The 21,508-nt window shown below is 37.9% G+C and overlaps 1 protein-coding gene across 2 annotated transcripts; it reads right to left on the minus strand.

Moving 5' to 3' along the window:
- Positions 1-864: 864 nt before the first annotated feature.
- On the minus strand, positions 865-20,281 carry CMAS (cytidine monophosphate N-acetylneuraminic acid synthetase). 2 transcript variants are annotated; one of them, XM_004435445.3, is made up of 8 exons: positions 19,986-20,281; positions 12,700-12,842; positions 12,389-12,544; positions 8,463-8,596; positions 6,094-6,188; positions 5,433-5,604; positions 4,491-4,644; positions 865-1,461 (listed from the first exon to the last, which is right to left on the minus strand). In XM_004435445.3, exons 1-8 carry the CDS (start codon positions 20,243-20,245, stop codon positions 1,271-1,273), a joined length of 1,305 nt encoding a protein of 434 aa, XP_004435502.1. In that variant the 5' UTR covers positions 20,246-20,281; the 3' UTR covers positions 865-1,270. The 2 variants fall into 2 exon arrangements, with proteins under 2 accessions (XP_004435502.1, XP_087298812.1); XM_087442686.1 differs by lacking the exon at positions 19,986-20,281 and adding an exon at positions 19,785-19,890.
- Positions 20,282-21,508: the final 1,227 nt, after the last annotated feature.

Consider the following 21,508-nt stretch of genomic DNA (forward strand, 5'->3'; position numbering starts at 1 on the left):
AAGGAGAAATTGAGGAAGGCTGCGATGTCTCAATGCTATAATCAGAATTTGAGAGGTGAAGTCCAGGAGTCTGGCTTATAACACAAAGAGCTCGAGATGCAATGAGAACTCACAACAGAGATTAGATTTCAGTCATTAGACTTCAGAGTCATCTGCATGGAGGCATAGCTGAAACTTTGCATAGAGATGTGGTCTCTGGAAAGAACAAGAACTGGGGTTAGAACTTTAGGAATGCATAAATTTAAGGGGGAAGGGGAAGATAAAGTCAGGAGTGGAAAAGCCAGAAGGATGGGATAAAACCAGGACAAGATGTTAAGGAAGTTAAGGTAGAAGACAGTCCTCTTTTTCTTCCAACTTGTGGCTGGCATATAGGGGCGGACTCTGAACCGTACAAATCCACCCAGTCCTGACAGAGGAAAACAGCTTCCTGTAGAGCTCGGCCTGAATGGCTCACTTCTTGCCAGAGTTTCACACGAACTCTTTTTGTAGTGAAAACAGATGTAATATTGTTCCACAGGAAACGGTTACTGTTTATTAGTTAAGCACCCACATTTATGAGATAACGCCCCATTCCTGGAATCTAATCAGGTCGGAGAATGATTTGTGGTGGCTGTAAAATTGTGATGACAGCCAAATTTAGTACACAAAATTATGATAACCTCAGCAGTAACTGCAAATGATTTACTCCAAATCACTATACAACCTTCACAACATATCCATTTCTTCAGATATCTGTATTTGTTTATCTCCTTTACACTTGGTAGTTAGTGGCTTGTTTCTCTTACTGATTGAATGGTCAGTTGTAAAGGAAATCAAGGAATGTTTGGTAAATCTCTTCTATAGCACAAGGCAGTTTTCATCAAGTTTGTGAAATGTAATTTTATTAATAGAAGGGCATGTCTTCCAGACACACTGTCCCCAAATAAATAAAATCTCAGCATCATTAAAAGCACACAAACACACAGTTTTACAGGGTACAATACAAAGTCAATTTTGATGATGTTGTTACTTGCACTTTCTAAAAATCTGAGAAAGACTGTAATCAATCTCTAAATAATTATCTTGCATAAAGAGAAAAGTAGAGCACAATTATTTCATAGAAGGTTTTGGAATGACAGTTTGAGAAGACATTGCTTTAAAAGATATTAAGATATATCACAAATCAAATCACACTCTGTAACATTACAACATGGAATTGTACTTAATCAAAAATAAAAGTAAAGTGGCTGAAGAAGGCCATATACTTTCTTTCCCAACATTATACTAATTTCTATTTTTGGCATGAATTAATAACCTTTTCCATTAATAGGAAAATGTGCTCTGCAAACTCTCGGAGGGCACCACGGCCACCATTACTTTTGCAAATGTATCCAACAGCCTTCTGGGCAGTGGAACAAGCATCGGCAGGAACCCCACTTAGGCCCACTTTCTTCAAGCACTCCTCATCAGACACTTCATTTCCTACCAATAAAGAAACACTGGTTGAACATTTAAAGAGACAAAGAATATTCTTTCTAAAAAATGCAAACAGTGACCAATAAGTAATTCTGGTAACTTCAGTAAGACCTAAAGCACTATATGTAAGAATACTACAGATTAGATCAAACAAAAATATGTTCAAGTACTTACAAGTATAATTGAGGTCTAGGGTTTTTCCTACGCAATTCAAAATAAACTTTAAAGAAAGAGAATGAAGTAGACTTTCTGCATACAGTCTGATGTGTACACTAGAAATTCTCTGTATAAATTACAAATTATTTAAAGTTTTTATTAAGGAAAATTTCAAACATATATAAGAATCCCATGTTCATGTGGAATAATTATCAATGTTTTGGATTATTTATCAATATTTTTCTCTATTCCCTGGCTCCTGGGTTTTTGCAGGGAAGGAAGAAGGAATTCTCAGACACCATATTTTACCCAAAAACTCCTCAGCGTCTACCTATAATAGATATACATATTTTTTAAAAAGTGACACAATATCATCAAACCACCAACATCAACAACTCCTTAATATCATCTAATAACCTACTACACATTCAAATGTCCCCAGTTGTCTCAAAATCATCTTTTTACAGTTGATTTATTTGAATCAGAAACCAAAGTCCACATATTGCATTTTGTTAACATATATCTTGTCTCTTTTAACCTGTAATAGTTCTGATTTGTATGTCACTTGTTGAAAAATTACCATCACACTGACATAACTACGTCCTTTCTCTCCCTGCCTTGCTTCTTCTTTCCACACCCCCCGACCTGTTTTTGATAGGATAAATTTTAGAAGCTCCCAGTGCCTTAAATTCATCATTCTGAGTGTGACTATTACTATACCATAGACAAACACTACTAATAAAATGCTGGTTAAAAGAGTTTATTTGTCTTAAATTTGTTCTACATTTATCTACTGAAATATTTTCTATTATTAATTTTATTGAAATTTGAATTGTTTTCACTGAAAGATGATGAAAATTAAAGTATTTCTTTGCATAGTCCACTCCTCCAACTAAGCTTTATTTACTAACTTTTACTTATAAAAATGTCACTATTTTTTTCGGGGCTGGCCCAGTGATATAGTGGTTAAGTTCACGTGCTCTGTTTTGGCGGCCCAGGGTTCACAGATTCAGATCCCAGGCGTGGACCTATGCACCGCTTATCAAGCCATGCTGTGTCCCACATATAAAGTAGAGGAAGATGTGAATGGATGTTAGCCCAGGGCCAACCTTCCTCAGCAAAAAGTAGAGGATTGGCAACAGATGTCTTTAGTTCAGGGCTAATCTTCCTTACCAAAAAAAAAAAAAAAAAAAAGTGTTGCTATTCTTAAGAAACTTTTTTTTTTTTGTGAGGAAGATCAGCCCTGAGATAACATCTATGGCCAATCCTCCTCCTTTTTTTCCCCTTTTTCTCCCCAAAGCCCCAGTAGATAGTTGTATGTCATAGTTGCACATCCTTCTAGTTGCTGTATGTGGGATGCTGCCTCAGCATGGCTCGACAAGCAGTGCGTTGGTGTGTGTCCGGGATCCGAACCTGGGCCGCCAGTAGTGGAGCACATGCACTTAACTGCTAAGCCATGGGGCCAGCCCGAGAAACATTTTTATACATTTATGTGGCCAAAGTAAAACACTACTCCAATTTGTAAAATAAAAATCTGGAGTCTATTCTCTATTTTCTTGATTTTCTAACCTCTACTTTTTCTAGTTTTTTAATGTTATATAAGTAATGCATATTCTTGGTAGAAACATTTTTTTAAAATAAAGGCACAAAAAATCAAACTCACCCTAATTATCACTATTTATGGATAATCACTACATTTTGGCATATATAATTTTACAGTTTTACCTATATAAATGATACACTTATTACTACTATATGCAGGCACTATATTAAGCATTTTATATTATCTTCGATTTTCTTTCCATTGGCCTTATAAAGTTCAATTTGTGTTTATATTATAAATAGGAAAACTAAGACTTAGAAGTGCTTCCTTCAGGTCACACAGATAATAAGTAGACCTGGGATTTGTTATATGTTCCACTGAAACTGTCTTCTTCTTATCAAAATTGGATCATTTTCTATTAAAGGCTCTCTAGTGTGTGTTTGTTTAACCTTCACGTGTGCTTCAAAGGCTATTCCTGAAGCCCCAGATCATACGCTCCCAAAGCACTCCTGCGCTGCTTCTTTTAGGGCCCATATTATCCCTGTAAATATTTATTTCATACATAGTTTATAGTTTTTATGTATTTTAATAACTTGTCATGACTGATATTTGAAATGTTGACATCCTTAGGCTGTCAGCTCTGCAAGCAGTAAGCCCCAGCAATCAGTTCCAAGCTTGCATTTAGCAGACACCTGATAAATACATTTGCGTAATGCTCAAGTGAAAAACTTGTGACATCTGACCATGCCAATAAATACAGATTACAGCATTGTTTTTAATGGTTGCATAGTATTCCATTTTATGAATATCCTATTTTTGCAGGATATTTAGGTGGATTCTTTTTTTCCCTCCATTATTGGCATATTTGTCCAATTATTTCCTGAAATTGGAATTTGGGGATCAAAACTACATACGTTTTAAGAATAGCAAAAAATATTCAGAGTGTACTTCTTATATATTAGGAATCTGCTAAATGCTTTACCCAGATTTTCTCATGAATTCCTAAAATAGAACTATGACAATAGGTACTCTCAACATTTCCAGTTTACAGATGAGGAACCAAGGCTTACCTTATCAAAACTGGCTAGTTAGGGGTGTAAGTTTGACTCCACAGCACGTGTTGGTAATCATTATACTAGGCTACACTTGATACGTATTATCAAACTAACCCACAGAAAGGCTGTCCCAATTCAATACTTTTATCAGTGCTGCAAGAAAGTTCTTCTTTCCTTGCAATCATGCCAATCTTGGGAATTTTCTTTCTTATTTCTCTATTTCTTAAAAAAAAAAAAAAATCCTGGTCCATTTTATTATGGCTGAATAAAAAGATACCAACCAAGATATGCCACTTCATTCCAGCACAGGCCCATTTCTTTTCTCCATTCATCCACAACTGCCAGCTTGTCTGGTACATTGACTTCCATTTTGCAATCCAGTTTTAAGGAAGAGAGTGTCTGCTTTGAACAGGCCCTTTCTGAGATTAACCTCACCTTAAAAAAAAAGGGCAAAATGAGAAAATGAAGGAAACAGATATCTTTCATAATAAAATAACACCTTGTAAATAATACAAGTTACAATGAGCAGTCTTTTGACCTTCTGAAGGACCAAGTAAGTAAAATCAACTATTATTTTAAAATGATGAAGCTCTAAAACAGTTTATTTTTAGTAGTCCAAAAAAGGTGAAAGACACTGTTTTCTACAGTGGAAAGGCTTCTATCTACAGGTAAAAAATACTACGTAGATTATCTAATCTAAGATTTTCCTATAATTCAATTTATCCACAGGAAAGTCTTATAACTTGTCTCTTGTGCTGCTTAGGAACACATATTTAAGATTTCTAGTGAATTATAAGAAATCATCTTAGCTTTCATTTTGGAAAATACACTTCAATATTAAGTTATTTTGAATTAAAATTTTCAATCATAAGAATAAGCTACATTTTAAAAATCCACATTTGCTTTTTTTCTAAATGCTGACACCTATTTTCTATGAAATCTTTCTTGTTGTAAGACCCTATGGGAAATACCAGATAGTGCCTATTTAAAAACAGTATGCTCATACTTATTAAATAAATTAGAAATATTATTTGTTGATTGACAAGTTCCTAATTTTACTCATCTAAAAGTAAATAGTATGATAATTTTCTAGGCATGTGAAGGCTAAATTTCAGATATTTTAATAGATAATACTAAAAATGTAAATCTCTTATTTCCCTCACCTGTTCCTTAACCCTGAATCACAATCTTAAAAAACACTGCTACATTCAGGGGGCACATACCTCAATACCACTTTTCTTTAATAAACTTATCCCAATAGCATCTTTTATATCATAAGATATTATTTCTTTTTGGTCTCCTGATACATAAATGTGGCCATTGGTGAGACATCCATCAATATTGCAAACCATAAGTTTTATTTCCTTAAGCTTCTCTTTGCCAAAATAGCCATATCTAAAAGAAACCAAAATAGACTTTTGAATATAAGTGCAATACTAATCACTCCCTCTCATCTGGCTAACACTAATAAACTTAATAACCCGTTCCCATTCAATTAGTCAAACACTGTCCTTCAAATTTAGTAATGTGGTCTAACCAGACTACGTGTTTCTCAAGTTACTGAATAGCCATCTAAAAGCATATTTTACGTATATGTCTTCCTCATATGAGCATACTAATAGACAACATCCTAAGATGTTTGGAATATCAGAAATCGGTGTCTAATTTGTATGGTGATAGGTGGAAACTAGACTTTTGGTGGTGAATATGACGTAGTGTCTACAGAATTTAAAATATAATGATGTATACCTGAAATTTATATAATGTTATAAACCAATGTTACTTCAATTAAAAAAAAATCAGTGTCTGTAGTACAATTAAACATATCTACTAAAAATAATATTTTAGGGTCGAGTGCAAAGACTATACAAGTCTTATTTTTACCTTAATACTCTTTGTTCTGCAATAGGCCAATCAATATCCACATCTATATCCACACTGTGCTCTGCTCGCATTTCGTAGTATGCCATTTTTCCACCCTAAAGATAGTACAAATGCCATGAGTACTGTTTTTAACATCCATTCACACATATCAAAAAGTTTATTGTAATACAATACAATGAATTCATTTCTACAGTACTCAGAAAAATGAATAATCCAGTAATATTAGTGACATACAACAAATGATTTCTTTTTTGGAGGGGAAAGTTTTTTGTTTCCCATATATTCAAACCATATAACTTAAATAATCTTAACATTTCTCAAATTCTATCCACACAGTGCAAGTTCCCATTTTTCTTCAAATAGGCTTCTATTTTAAGATTGTAAAAAGCAGAAACAATACCCATCCTCCAGTATTCTTTTTTTTTTTTTTTTTGTGAGGAAGATCAGCCCCGAGCTAACATCCGTGCTAATCCTCCTTTCTGCTGAGGAAGACCAGCTCTGAGCTAACATCTATTGCCAATCCTCCTCCTTTTTTTTTCCCCAAAGCCCCAGGAGATAGTTGTATGTCATAGTTGTACATCCTTCTAGTTGCTGTATGTGGGATGCCGCCTCAGCACGGCCGGAGAAGCGGTGCATCAGTGCGCACCCGGTCTCCGAACCCAGGCCGCCAGTAGCGGAGTGCGCGCACTTAACTGCTAAGCCATGGGGCCGGCCTGTCCAGTATTCTGACCATAAGGAATTTTCTGGAAATCCTCTAATTGTATCCCCTTTGTTCTGGCAGTCTCTCCTATAACCACCCAAAAGCAGCATAAATGTTTTTGGAACTTCTCTTCCTATGTGCAATAAGGGGCAAGATAGGGGAGGAAAAATAACTGTAGTTTCTATTGTACAGAATTATCTTTGATTCCTGAGCTACAGACAGGAGAGGGCAATAACTGTCCAGGTCACATGTGGGCAAAGGTAGGGACAGTTTCCTGATCCTGGGTAAGGGGGCAAGAGGAGAGGCTTTCCTATGATTGTAATCATTTCAATGTCAAGATCAATTACCAGAAAACTTCATTTTTCAGAATTTCAGTCTCTTCACAAATCTTGTTATGATGAGAAACTTCATTTTTCTCCATGCTTTAGAAAAGGGTCAAACCACAGTCTCCCTTAGCAAAGAGCTCGGGGAGGGTGGTATCTATATATGTCAAATCTAATTTTCCTGAACACTCAAATTTACCTAAACAGCCAGACTAGAGATTGCCTATACACTGACCAAAAGATTGGAAAAATACTTATCCCTCAGAGCATGAGTCACGTTAGAATTTTCACTATAGAGAGTAGAGTTTTGATTTTTTTTAATGCTGTTTTTTGAGTAACCTAAGGACCTAAATCCAAATCCTGACAGTACTATTACTACTCGTTTTTGCCTTGAGCCAATTACTTCATTTTTCAGAGCTGCCGTGACCTCCGCTGGAAAACTGGGATAGGAATGTCCACTTTCTTCTGCTGCTATGTAGGTTACATGAGATAACCTATGTAATGTTTTATATAGTGCTTGGTGCACAGTAAGTGCTGAATAAACAATAGCTATAACTCAAGTGAACAAACAGTATATGATGTAACCATGTAGGCTCTAAAGACGAGAGAGACATCCAACCCCCTTATTTTAAAACGAGAGCAACGAGACTTAGAGCAGATAACATGATATATCCAAGGTTACACAGTTAGAGATAGATAGAATTATAATCTGCTTTTCCTGATGCTCTTTATAATTTTTATTTATTTATTTTTTTCCCCAAAGCCCCAGCAGATAGTTGTATGTCATAGCTGCACATCCTTCTTAGCTGCTGTATGTGGGACGTGGCCTCAGCATGGCCGGAGAAGCGGTGCGTCGGTGCGCGCCAGGGATCCGAACCCGGGCTACCAGCAGCGGAGCGCATGCACTTAACCGCTAAGCCACAGGGCCGGCCCTCCTGATGCTCTTTAACCTCTACTATATTGGGGGGTTTGCCTCTTTTTAAAGCAATAGAAGTTACTCAACTGTACAACCACAACCCGACAGTAATATAACCATGGATTAAAAATGGAGTTTTGAATGGAATAATATGAATACAGGACATGTGTAAAGAAATACTCAATACTTGATTCATTTCTTATCTTAATGTTATAGTTGTAGCAGAATTTCTTGCAATTTACTGAACGGATTCCAAAGTCCAGTCTGGGGTAAGCCTGCAGGATAAATGCCCCACATAACAAATCTAGTCAGTTATGCCTCTCCCCTGGGGGCTGACACTTCCCTTCACGAACTGTGCCGTACTCCTTCCCCAGAACTCAGTATACAGACAAAAGGGTTTAAAAGGTTTTTGCAAAATGAAGGCACAAACCTGTAAGTAACCCATCTCTATCAAATGTCTTTTGGCAAAATAAAATGAGCCATTTTCATACAATTCTCCATCCCAGTCTTGTCGACGAGGTCGTTTAGCTGGATTCAAATTCAGAGGCTCAGTCACTTCACGAACTAAAAGCAAAAAGCTATAATAAGTCCACATTGCTCTGAATACTGAAAGTGTTCATTCAGTAATTTTTATATAAAGCAAATAAAAATGAACTCAGAACATAGAATATTTCTGTATCTAGATATGTAATTAAAAGGATTTTTTAAAGGAACAAAATCCCTAAAAATTCTGATGATTTATCTTTCCTTTTCAATAATAATAATAATAATAAAAATATTTCATAGAGGAATTCTGAATAATTAAGGTTTTAAGGTATTTATACAAATATAATGCTTTGGGAGGACATCAATGCAACCTTAAAATAGCTTCAAAAGAACTGAACTTGTAATAAAACACCCATATTCAATATCGGAGCCTTTTAATCTATTTGTTACTATTTGCTTCTAAAGAGATACAATATATCTGCTATTTACCTAATGTGGTTGAGAAATTACTTTCATGGAATTAGTACAGAAAACTGATGATTTCCCCATCAAATTACTGAAACTTTTATATTGATAGAACTGTTTATATAATGTATTATACATTCTTACCAGTAGTTAAAAAATATACTAAGCATAATAATAAATAAATTATGTTTGTTTATTATTATCCTTGGTAATGAAGCCTCAGCAATAACAACATTAATGATTATAACATGATGTAATAAATGAAGCCCTCAGTACTGGTATATAGGGATTCCCTTGCCTTTTTACTAAAGTTTTCCCAAATTTGTATTTGTGGATATGTATAGGTATGCATTCACATGTGTGTGTGTGTAATAGTTGGTGATTCTTCAGAATCTTTCTTCACTTTTGGCTGTCACTTCTGTACGTAAAGGCTTCTAGGGATAACCTCTACGTACTTCCCTAACTAATCCATCCTCTGCTCAACTCCACCCCAGTGTTTGATATAATTAGGAAAATACTCAGCAAATATACATTGAATATGTGGTATAATTTTATAGGCACTGGATACACAGCACTGACCATGACTCTCTACCCTCATGGAGCACTGCAATCTAATGGTAGAGATAGGCAATAAGCAAACCAACTAGATAATTCAAGTGGTACTCTGAAGAAAAGGAAAGTGAGGGACACGTCTTTCCTGGATGAACAACGATCAGTGGCTGCTTTCTCTCTGGGGATATGTGCTGAGTCTGAGGAAGAGGTGAGAGAAAGATCAAGATTGGCATAAGCAGAGGGATTCTACTGGGGTAAGGAGAAGCCAGAAGAGTTTTGTCAAGTTTTTAATGACCCTGTGGACTAGAGTCTCAGATTGTCATCAGTAGAAACTTAAAACACAGAGCTAGATCTTTCCACCCACTGACTCCCCCTATAGGACTTCTGTTGAGTGTGCTATGGCACAAGAAGCTGGGAATAGGCTGGAGAGCAGTGAGAGATGGTTATAGTTTTGTGGTGCTTAGATCCCAAAGTCCTGTTAGCAGAGGGATATTAGCAATACATACAAGACATATCTCCTGACAGGACACGTGCAATAAGAGGTGAACTGAAATTAAAGTTCCAACCCAGCCCAACTCCTAATTAAATGAAAGTAATTAGCCCCTTATCTTATCAGCCTGATAGAAGAAAGGGTGTGGCCTCTCTGGAGGAAAATAATAAATACTCCAGTCTCTCTGTCAGGCACATGATAAAATACAAGACAAAAGAAGAAATGGAAATACACAAACTATAATCAGAGAAAAACAGTCATAGAAACAGAACAACAAACGACCCAGATGTTGAAATCTGCAATCAAGGATTTTCAAATAACTATCATAAATATGTTTTAAAAATTAGAGGAAAATACTTTAAAAAAGAGGATAGACAGATGGAGAATTTCAAAGAGAATGGAATTGCTAAAAAATAACCTAATGTACATTCTAGAATGGAAAAATACAGTATCTGAAATAATTCACTAGATAGAATTTACAGTGCACTGGACAAGTCAGAAGAAATGGTCAATGAACTCAAACATAAGTCAATAGAAATTACTCAAAAGGAAGCACAGAAAGAAAAATAAACAATAAACAACACAGAACAGACTGTGAGAGACATGTGGACACCATAAAATTGCTTAAAATCCATTTAAATTATAGTCCCAGAAAGAGAGGAGAACGAAAATATGGCAGATGAAATATCTGAAGAAAATTTTGAAAACTGATGATACTGTATCAACCTACAGACAGGAAAAGTTAAGAGAACTCCAAACAGGACAAACACAAAGAAAACCATAGCAATACAAATCAGAGTCAAACTGTGGAAACCTAAAGATAAAGAGAAAATCTTAAAAGTAGCCTGAGGGAAAAAAGACACATTATATTCAGAGAAACAATGGTCAGAATAACAGCTGATTTCTTAGAAGAAACAATAGATGGTAGAAGATAATGAAAAGACATGTTAAAGATGCATCTTCAAAAGAGTAACATCTTAAAGATGCAATCTTAAAAGGATAAAAGAAAAAAAAAAAACCCAACCAAAATTTTACATTCAATGCCAATGAAAATACCTTTCGAAAATAGAGGCAAATTACATGGGCTGGCCCCATGGTGTAGAGTTTGCCTCAGTTGCCTGGGTTCGCAGGTTTGGATTCCAGGCTTGGACCTATACCACTGATCAGCTGTGCTGTGATGGCGTCCCACATACAAAATAGAGGAAGATGGGCACGGATGCTAGCTCTGGGCTAATCTTCCTCAAGCAAAAAAAAGAGGAGGATTGGCAACAAATTATAATACTTTTAAAATTATTTTAAAATGGTCATCTATCTTCACCTGCATATTTATCCTTTCTGTTATTCTTCATCCCTTTCTATACTTATGTGTGCTTCCATCTTGTAGTGTGATCTGTTGGTAACAAATTCTCTCAGCTTTTGTCTGTCTAAAAATGTCTGTAATTTGCTATGCTTTTTCTTTTGCTGAGGAAGACTGACACTGAGCTAACATTTGTGCCCATCCTCCTCTTCTGCTTGAGGAAGATTAGCCCTGAGCTAACATCCATACCAATCTTCCTCTATTTTGTATGTGGCTCACCACCACAGCATGGGTGCCAACAAGTGGTGTAGGTTTGAGCCTGGGAACTGAACCCAGGCCGCCCCAGTGGAGCTCACTGAACTTAATCACCAGGCCATGAGGCTGGCCCCTCATCTCTCCTCTTAATTGCTCTCTTTTGTACCTTCTCCAGTGGCACTTCATCTTCCATACTATCTCCTTTAAGTCACATACGTTAGAGACAATTAGGCCAGCTTTTCTATATTCAATAAACGTCAGGGCATCTAACAGAAACCACACTGCCTTTCCTCAAGTATGTTACCTTTACTTATTTGTTGGTGATTATATTCTTTATTACATATTTTGTTAGTTTATCTGGCTAGAAATCAGGCTCCAGCTAAACCCGATGGAATTCTTCTTACATATTTTTGGGAAGCAATTCCACAATTCATCCTTGAAGTTCTCCAGAACTTTTTGGTGGATGCTTTCTATTCCCACAATTCTATATGATTTATATGGAGTTTATCAAACATGTCTAGGACAAACATAAAAGTATCTGATCTAAAAAACATGTCTGGGTCAAAAGGCAAATAGAAGGTTAAAATGTCCCTTTGTAAAAAGTAAAGCAAAGAATTAATTTGGTCTCACTGTCTTGCCTCAATAATCCCAAGATTTAGAACTGATTATAAATGTCATTACCTACCACAGTTAAGAATCTCATATTCTCTTCTACTGCTCCCTTTCTACTCTCCTCACTCCTAAAGAATATTTACATACGAAAAAACTGGTTCTCTGCAAAATGAGCTAAAATAAAGATATAACAGATTACCTCCTTTCTGAATTTCACTCCATCGAAACTGATGGCGTCTCACAACAGAGAAAACAGAATCATATCCTTCTTCTCGAATCATTTCTGCAACTTTCTGAAGGTCAGAAGGATGTAAACACGGAGAAGTAGCTTGAATATTTCCTACAATGTCAACCTCTTAAAAGACACAACAAATGAAAAGGGCATCAAAATAAAGTTCTTTGCAAACAAGTAACACTAAGATCGTAAATTCAAATGTTAAAACCAGCCTTGTGAAATGATAAGCAAGTTGAAAATTATATAAAATTTTGAATAAACTTTTAAACTCATACCATTGTGATAACTAAGAAATTCTATGATGGCATCTAGTGAGGTAGAGCTGTCTTTTGAAGTTTCAGAACTTCTTCGATGAACTTGTGCACCAAATTGTTTGGCCACATTTTCAATTTCATCATGGTCTGTTGAAACCCACACACTGTATAGATATTAAAAAATAAATAAATAAAGAGTCAAATCACTAAAACAAATCATTAAAGATAAAAAGGGGCTCTGAAACCCAAAAATACAGCTTACATAATGTTAGAATAGTTTTTTTACCATCAAAATAATGTTGTAGATCCAAAGTAACATAAAATTTAAAGAAGTATATTTTGTATGTAAACTATATTTTTTAATGTCTGAATCAAAAATGTCCTAGATATTTTATACTTACACATATATTCATATTCTATATAATATATAGTTATTTATATAAATATTATTTATGTAGCCCTAAATATAGTTTTATAAAATTAGAAAAAAAGATACTTCCTATTTTTAAGGCTACTGGCATGTTAAGCAAAAGAGTAGTGCTAGAAGTTCAAATCTAGAGGAAATGAAGATCCTGATTCTTATTCCCCATTCAAATCCAAAATATTGTATAAAATATTTTAATATACTTGCTAAGAAAAAAATGGATTTGGCTTAGCCAAACCACAAAGCTGAAAGAATTTCAAGCTTAGAAGAGACTAAATGCCCAAGTCTGGGTTCAAAATAGTGAGATAATCTAACTTTTTTTTTTTTTTGCCAACTAACAATGGGTGTATAAATATTTGAACACAGAATCAACTGGATTACAGCCGTTGATAACAACTGATAGACATGGCTAATATGATTGACTGGCTCAGGAGAATTTAGCTTAACAGCTCTATTAACCAAAGCTTACATAGTTGCCCATTTAGACTTTATACGAATGATAATTAAGAGCAAAACTGCTGCTATTTGGGGGAGGTGTACTAGTCTTTACTGAAGTTAAGTTTCCTGGACCTTTACAAATTTCCATTGCTAGAAACAGAAGATCTGAATATCAGTCTAGCCACAATGTTTTAATAGTGATATTACATAAAGATAATTTAATGACTTGCTAGTCTTTGCCACATGCATATATATATATTTTTTCCCCTTCATTCAGCATCTACTGAGGGAAAAGAAACTGCATGTTTCAAATGTCTATGCTCAATTGTCAAGAGTGAAAAGAAAGTGAGAAACTAAAGACAATTTTTAATATCTCTGTATTTCACTTATTAATTTAATTTCATTTATTCCCTTTAATATTTGCAGAAGGGTTTAAATCTAGAGAATAAGGTCAATAACTCCCCTAAAAAATTCTCAAAGGAAGCTAGTAAATAAGATGAGCCACTGGCTAGGGGTCATATCTACCCCTGTCACTTTGTGCAAGGCAGAACAGAGGAGCCCCCGTTTTCCTCCATCTTGAAATCTGAAATAATTTTGGGTAGGTTTTTCACTGGAGAAATGTCAGACTCAAAGGTATATATTAAAGTGAAACACCAATGAAAACCTAGTGAATTTTTTAAATAAAGAAGGTGAAGGGAGGGTGGTAAGATGGTAACAGAATACAGAAAAAGTGAACAGGAAAAGCAAAAAAGATGAGTCTTTTGACATCTAATATACATCACTAGTTGAAGTAAACTGCTGAAGCCATTTACTTTATTATCCTGATCTCTACTTATGAAAATTCAACACCACAAGATTCAGTGATCTTTTTGAAATGCTTAAAAGGTAAATAAATAATAGAGGTTTTAGAAGAGGTTTGCTGCTTGTTTCTCTTCTTTCCTCCCTTTTATTATCAGTCATCCTCCGTTCATGAAATGTGTACTGAGCGCCTATTCTGTTTCAGGCCCTACTCGGGACACTGGGGATATACAGACCATTTTCTGGAGAAACTCTTGGCTTACTGATAGAGACAGAGGCCAACACAGTACTACAATTCTCTTTAAGCCATTAGGGCAAGAGGGAAAGAGGCAATAACTAACCTCTCTATAATGCTTTACTTTTTACAAAGTATTTTTACAATGCCTGCTACATAACTTCAATAGATATTTGTTGAATGAAATAGTAAATGGTTAAGAGCATGGGCTCCGAAGGAAGCGGTTCAAATCCTGGTTCCACCACATGCATGCTAGCTATACGACCCCAGACAAAATCCATTGTTTCCCCGACCTCTATTTTCAGTAAAATGGAGGTGATAACAATAGTAATTACCTCATACGGTTGTTATGAGGATTAAATATAAACTACAACACAATAAACATTTAATAAATGTTAGCTATTCAAAATAATAAAACAGGAATAGTAATAAAGGAACATCTACACAGTCTCATTTAATCCTCATAATGACTCTGTTGGAAGGAAAGCTGAAGTTCTGCTTTCAGACCTTCGAAGGTCCAAATGTCTAATTTGTATGTATTATGTAAGGCAGTGGCACTAGAAATATGAAAATAGCATCCCATATGTATGCTTAAAATACAATGGTCATCATCTATTAAAGGGACTAAGTACATCATTTTCCTTTGGTTTAGGGGCACCAGATGAGGGAGGGCAAAAGAGAAAGAATGAGCAAGTGAACAAACAGGCCTAATAACATTTAAAATCAATTTTAGAGTAAATGTCAAAAGTTAATGTCAATGGCTTTAGCCTCAAATGAAGTCACACTACATCTAACAGGATGAACAGGAATATCAACCATGGTGCCTATGAAAGTTATTTCAGTTCATAAACTGCCATTTTAATGATAACACAGCATAGACCTTTCATTAATCATAATCCACACCCTAGAAATGAAACTAAAACTTATATTTATTTTTCATAAGTTATGTTAGGCAACATTTTAAAAATCAATTCGTTCTGAGGTTTACTTGCACAGCACTGAACCACTGTTGAACATCAAGCTCTGACAAACTCAGCTCTAACAATAACTTTTTACTAAATGAAAATAAAATTATTTCACATTTTTCTCGACTGCTAACTATCCAAGTTAGTATGCAAAGTTAGTAAGCTTGAAAGTATTCTTAGCTGTGATTCTCAGCAGGCCACAAAAAGTTGCCTCAATTAAGTCAAACCATGGCTTTGAACAAAATAATCTCCAAGGCATCTTTTAGCCCTGAAAAACACAAATCAGGCAGCTACAGTTTTCTTCAATTCCTTCATAGAGTAAGTATTTATTGAACAAAGAGAGAATGAGAGACAGCAAGGCTGTTCCAAACGCCTACTGCAGCTTCAGAATAAGTCAATTAAATTCAAATCAACACATTTTAATTGAGGTTCTAATATATAAAGCATACCAAGATGAATAAGATAGTATCTGCTCACAAAAAGCTTTTGACCTGGTAGAGCTGGGGTCATCAGGCCAAATCTGGCTCACTACCAGCCTCTTTTCATGACTAAAGTTTTATTGGAATATAGCTATGCTCACTCATTCACGTATTGTTATGGCCACTTTCACAACATACAAAGGCAGAGCTGAGTAACAGAGACTGTCTGGCCTGCAAAGCCTAAAATATTTACTATTCAGCCCTTTACAGAAAAAGTTGGTGGTCTCCTGAAATAGAGAGTAAAGACATATTTCCATTAAATCTTCAAAGTCAAAGAAGGTTAACACTAGCATTTTGAAGATAATTACAACTCTCCCATTTTACAAGTAAGGAAACTGTGGCCCATGGAAGAGATGAAGATTGTAAAAACCTTCAACACAAGGGGAAAATGTCAAGGAAACATCATTCACTATATGCCAGGCACTATTCTAAGGGCTGTATATACATTATCTTACTTAATTCCCTCAGCAAGCCTATGAGGTAGACATTTAAGTCCATTCTGCAGATGAGGAAAAAAAGGCACAGAGATGTTATGTAATTTACCCAAAGTTGCAAAGTTAATACATGGTGAAGCTAGAATTCAAATCCATGCAGTTTGACTCCTGATCTATGATCTTACATGCTTGCACGGTGCATGCACTAACGAAGAAACAAACAACGCTGCTATGGACAGAAAAACAAAGACAATTATTTTTCACTGAGAGGATCAGCAAAAACCTCATGGAGGAAGTAGTGCTAGTCCCTTCTATCACCTTTTGAGTTAAACTCCCCAGATCCCTAGAAAGGATGCCAAGCAGCTATGTGAATTGAACAGAGTAAAATCACACTATTACATAATACTGCAAGTTAGAGAAGGTAGAGTTAGAAAGATTATGCTCATTTTGCTAGTTAAGGGAAATACTGGTTTTATTTCTTCTAATTGCTATTATTGGTATAGTGACAGATGCCATAGGTGGCTTGAAGCATAAAACACCACCCCTATCGTCAAGGAGCTTCCGCTCTAGTCTAGATGTATTAAATAAAACTGGTACAGGAAAAGTTAAAACTCAAGAGTCATTTATTCTTTAATGGAATTTTGTACAAATGCATTTTAATAAATGGACACAGGAAAATCACTGTTCAATATATACATATATTTTCCAATCATTTTGTAGCAAAATCTCCAATGTCTGCCGTAATAGTTATTTGTTGGGTTTTGACTCCCAACATCTATTCCCCCTTTGGTGGTAATCGTACTCCAGTATTTCTCTGGATGAACCTCTCTGTCACATGCTTCAGGGGGCGCTCCATCACTAGCTCTGAGAGTGGAAGATGCGCTAAACTGTACCACTATAAGCACTGTGTTCTCCTAGCCATAGTGACGGGTTCAAGGATGAGCAGGGAACCCACTGAGACCCAATGAGACTTTAGTTAGAGCTGTGAAGAGGGCAGCTCTTTTTTGACTAGACTTAAACCTGGCAGGATACGAGGAGCAGTGTCAAGGATAAACAAAGCCCAACCCTGGTTAAAGCAGAAAGGACAGGTTTTATTCATTAACTATTGCAATAGGGAAGAGAGTTCAGCATGAACTGAACTCAAATTCCCCAAAACAAAAGGCTGGAGTGTGGTAGGGGAAAGGCACTGTGGACTGTTCCAGGGGGTTAGTCCATGTGACTAAGCCATCTGGGTTTGTTAACTGGTGCTTACCCAGAGGAGAAACAAACTTCTAGCTCTGTGACAGGAGGCAAGGTGCAAGGTGAAGCAAGGCACCCATTGACTTCAGGCCCTTGTCCTCCCACAGGGACCGGGAAGGGTGAGAGTTACCTCCCAGAATGTTTGCATTTCAAACAGAAGGCTCTCAGGTCCCTGAGGAAACCGTTTTGGGTGGTAGATTTACATCCCAAAGGGCAGAGAAGAGATTTATAATTGTAAGCTTTCTAAAGTAACTATTCTACCAGGGGGGTTCAGAGGCTATCTGCCTATTACCAGGTTATTCCTGAAATAAACACGAAATTCTCCTGGCAGCATGGAGCTTTCTCAGGCAGCCATTTTGAGGAGGGCTAGGTTCATCCTAGGAACGTGGCCTTAAATTGCTAGAAACCATACTAGAGTTTGGTTGGGTGCAGAAGTTTGGACCAAGTCATCATGGGCCAAGAGTTCTCCAGTTCTCAGCACAACCACCTGGACACCATAAAGGGAGAGCCCACCCAGAAGAACCAAGAAATAGAGGATTCTGGTGACAAAGTGCACCATCCCCTTACTCTGCTTTATTTTTCTTAAAAATATTTATTACCACCAGATACAGTATATATTAATTTGTTTGTATATTGCCTGTCTCTCCCTATTATAAAGCAAGCTCCATGAGACTAGGAACTACTGCTACTGGTACAGCCTCTGCTTAAAGACACAGAACAGTGACTGTCACATAGTAGGTAGTCAATAAATATCTGCTGAATGAATAAATCATTTTTTGCCTTTCCATCTCCTTGTACCTGAAACAAGCCTTACCTTTTTTAGTTAAGCCAGTTTGAAACGGGTTTGCTGACATATGCAACCAGAGTTGTAAATGAGTTTTGTTCTCAATTTATTACGAATGTGATATTGATCTCTAATTCATTTCACAAAAAGAGGATTTTACTACATTACTGATGCTTGCCTGCACCTTCTCTCAGTCCTTTTTTTTTCAGTGTGTAACCTTTGTAAGGAGGTAAAAATGTCCAAAAGTCTGTGAGCTTCACAAGGAAGGAACCACGTCACATTCATCATGGTATTCCCTTGGACGTGTATGGCAGAAATTAGGGCTCAGTAATTGTTTACTGAATTGAACCAAATCCAGAAGTCTTTCCCTATCTCTCCTTCGCACACTTCCTGTTACATCAGTGTTATCTTCTGGGTGCCAGCTCCTATTTACCTCACTCCACCAAGGCTTCCTTTGGATTAAAACATTAAGGAAATTAGTAAATTTATACTTTCTTGGTATCTCCCTTTTAAATAAGATTGGTTTGATAAAAATCATTTACCCATACATTAATGTGGGTAATTAATATGCTTCAAAAACAGCCATGTCTTTAAACACCAAAACCCAAACATCAAAAGGTTAAAATAATTTACTTTCCGCGGTAACACATTCAAGCATAATTAGGTTGAAGTTACTATGTGTAAATTCAGTCTTGGCACAGAATTCTATCTCCCTTCTTTTATGAAAGACATCAGCTTGTAACTCCTGACCAATATGGCATATGGCAAGGTCTCTCAATGAAAGACATCAGCTTGTAACTCCTGACCAATATGGCATATGGCAAGGTCTCTCAACGATGTGCAATTAAAACTGCCCTTAGGGCAGACGAGATTCCAAAGGTATGATAAAACCACGTACCAGCCTATCATAAAAAAAAAGCTGGCTGTATGCCTTCCCACTATCTCTCACCTATGTACAAATGTAGGGAGATTTCTAGATTGTGCTGACTCACAGGCAGACAGCTTATTTTTCAAAGGTCAGGAAAGGATCTCCAAGCTGAACTCGAAATTAGAAAGCCTTCCCTCTCCATTCCGTTCATGAACCTGGTGCCTCCCTGATCGATCAGCACCAAGTACTTATCAGAGCTGAGCAACAGGGCAACCCCAATGGCCTAGGTCTAAAAGAGTTCACATACTATCGCAGACGTTTCCCAGGGGTGGCCTCCTATCCTTTCACCCTGTGAGGTCAACCAGGGCGACGGAGACGGTTGAAAAGAGGAAACCTCCCCTTTCACGGCTGGCATTGTCAAGGGCGGGGACAAGAAGCGTACCAGGTCATGACTATTCGCAGCTACGGAACAAGGAAGAAGCTGGAGCCTGTCCTCCCTGGGCTCTCGGCAGCGGCCCAGACACCCCGGATCTGGCACACCCCTTCCAAGAGCGACTGCCCCAGGAGCCACAGCCCCTCCAGGGCCCGGCTCCCCCTACGGACCCCCGCCCAGGCCGCACCGCCCACTCTCGCACATGCGCACCTCTGGAAGACTCCCGAGTCCAGGGCCGCCCGCAGGACCCAGCCAATGAGCGGGACCCCCGCCAGGTGCTTAATGTTCTTCAGGGGGATGCCCTTGCTGCCGCCCCGGGCCAGAATGAGGGCCGCCAGGTGCGGGGGCTTCTCCACGCCTCGGCCCTGGCCGCCGCGGGAGTTGCGCTGCAGCTTCGGCGGCCGGCCCCGGGACGGCCGCCCGCGCGGGTTGGAGACGGAGGTGGCGGCCCCCTTCTCCACCGAGTCCATCTTCCTCCCACGCCTTCTCCCCAGCTTCTCCACATCCGGGAGCTCTTGTCTCGCCACCTCAGCTCGGCGCCGCCCGATCTCCCCGCCCGAGTGCTCGCAGGGGTGGCTGTTCCTGGGCCCGCCCCCTCGCCGGGCACGCCGGGAATTGTAGTCCGCGACCGCCTCTCCCGGGTTCCACAGCACGAGTAGGCTCTGACCTGGCGACCCCGAGCCCCAGCCGAGTAGTAAGAGTCCAGAGATGACTGGAAGGAAGTGCAGCTTCTGGGGGGCTTGATTTGTAAAATAGGCAACATGGATTATCGATCTTTTGCTGAAGAACTTCCCTACTTAACAATTGTGGTAGGTTTCCCACTGCGTGCCCGGATGCACCCTAACACGAATCAATTTTATATTTTAAAATGTGTATTTTAAACGAACATCTTTCTGCTGTGCTCCTGACTCATTTTTTTCAAGAGAGTACATCATTCGGACGTCCTACAGGCACCTTAAATTCAACATCTTGAAAACTTAACTCACTGTATGGGCTCAAACTGCTTCAACCTCTGCATTTTCTATCAACATTACCATCCAGGCCCGCCCCGTGGCTTAGCAGTTAAGTGTGTGTGCTCCGCTACTGGCACCCAGGTTCGGATCCCAGGAATGCACCAATGCACTGCTTCTCTGGCCCTGCTGAGGCCACATCCCACATACAGCAACTAGAAGGATGTGCAGCTATGACATACAACTATCTACTGGGGCTTTGGAGAAGGAAAAAAAAAAAGGGAGGATTGGCAATAGATGTTAGCTCAGGGCCGGTCTTCCTCAGCAAAAAGAGAAGGATTAGCACGGATGTTAGCTCAGGGCTGATCTCCCTCACACACACACACACAAAAATTACCATCCACCTAGAGGCAAAAATTTGGAAGTCAATCTGGATTATTCCATTCCAGTGTAGTCGACACATGTTCTTAGTTTTTTGGGGTTTTTTTTCCTGTCTGCTCAAAATCTTTTCCTTTTAGGAATTGTTGCTCCTCATACCTGGTAGGGCTTTCACTCACATCGTCTGCATTGTAGTGGTGGGTGTGTCACCCAAGCTGGTCAGTCTAAGTATCTCATCTTTCTGAACACAGCTGTGGTCTAGGGACAAGCATATGACCAAGCAGATCCCATTGGAGTCTTTTCCAGAGACTCTGGGAAAGAAAGGATCTTTCTCTTGCTGAAGTTTTGGTTGCTTAGGGCCCTGTAAACCTGGATCCTCAGCGCAGGATGAGGGAAGCAGGGTAG

The sequence above is a fragment of the Ceratotherium simum genome, chromosome 17, assembly GCF_057802395.1.
Source record: "Ceratotherium simum simum isolate JZ-2026a chromosome 17, ASM5780239v1, whole genome shotgun sequence".
NCBI classification, from domain to species: Eukaryota; Metazoa; Chordata; class Mammalia; order Perissodactyla; family Rhinocerotidae; genus Ceratotherium; species Ceratotherium simum.

What these genes read in the sequence shown, in the direction of transcription:
- CMAS (XM_004435445.3), bottom strand. Translation starts at nt 20,245, where the DNA reads ATGGACTCGGTGGAGAAGGGGGCCGCCACCTCCGTCTCCAACCCGCGC. An exon ending in GACTCGGGAGTCTTCCAGAG is followed by an intron (nt 12,843 to 19,985) that starts GTGCGCATGTGC and finishes ATATCTATACAG; the next exon opens with TGTGTGGGTTTCAACAGACC. An exon ending in GCAGAACAAAGAGTATTAAG is followed by an intron (nt 5,605 to 6,093) that starts GTAAAAATAAGA and finishes GGTTTCTTTTAG; the next exon opens with ATATGGCTATTTTGGCAAAG.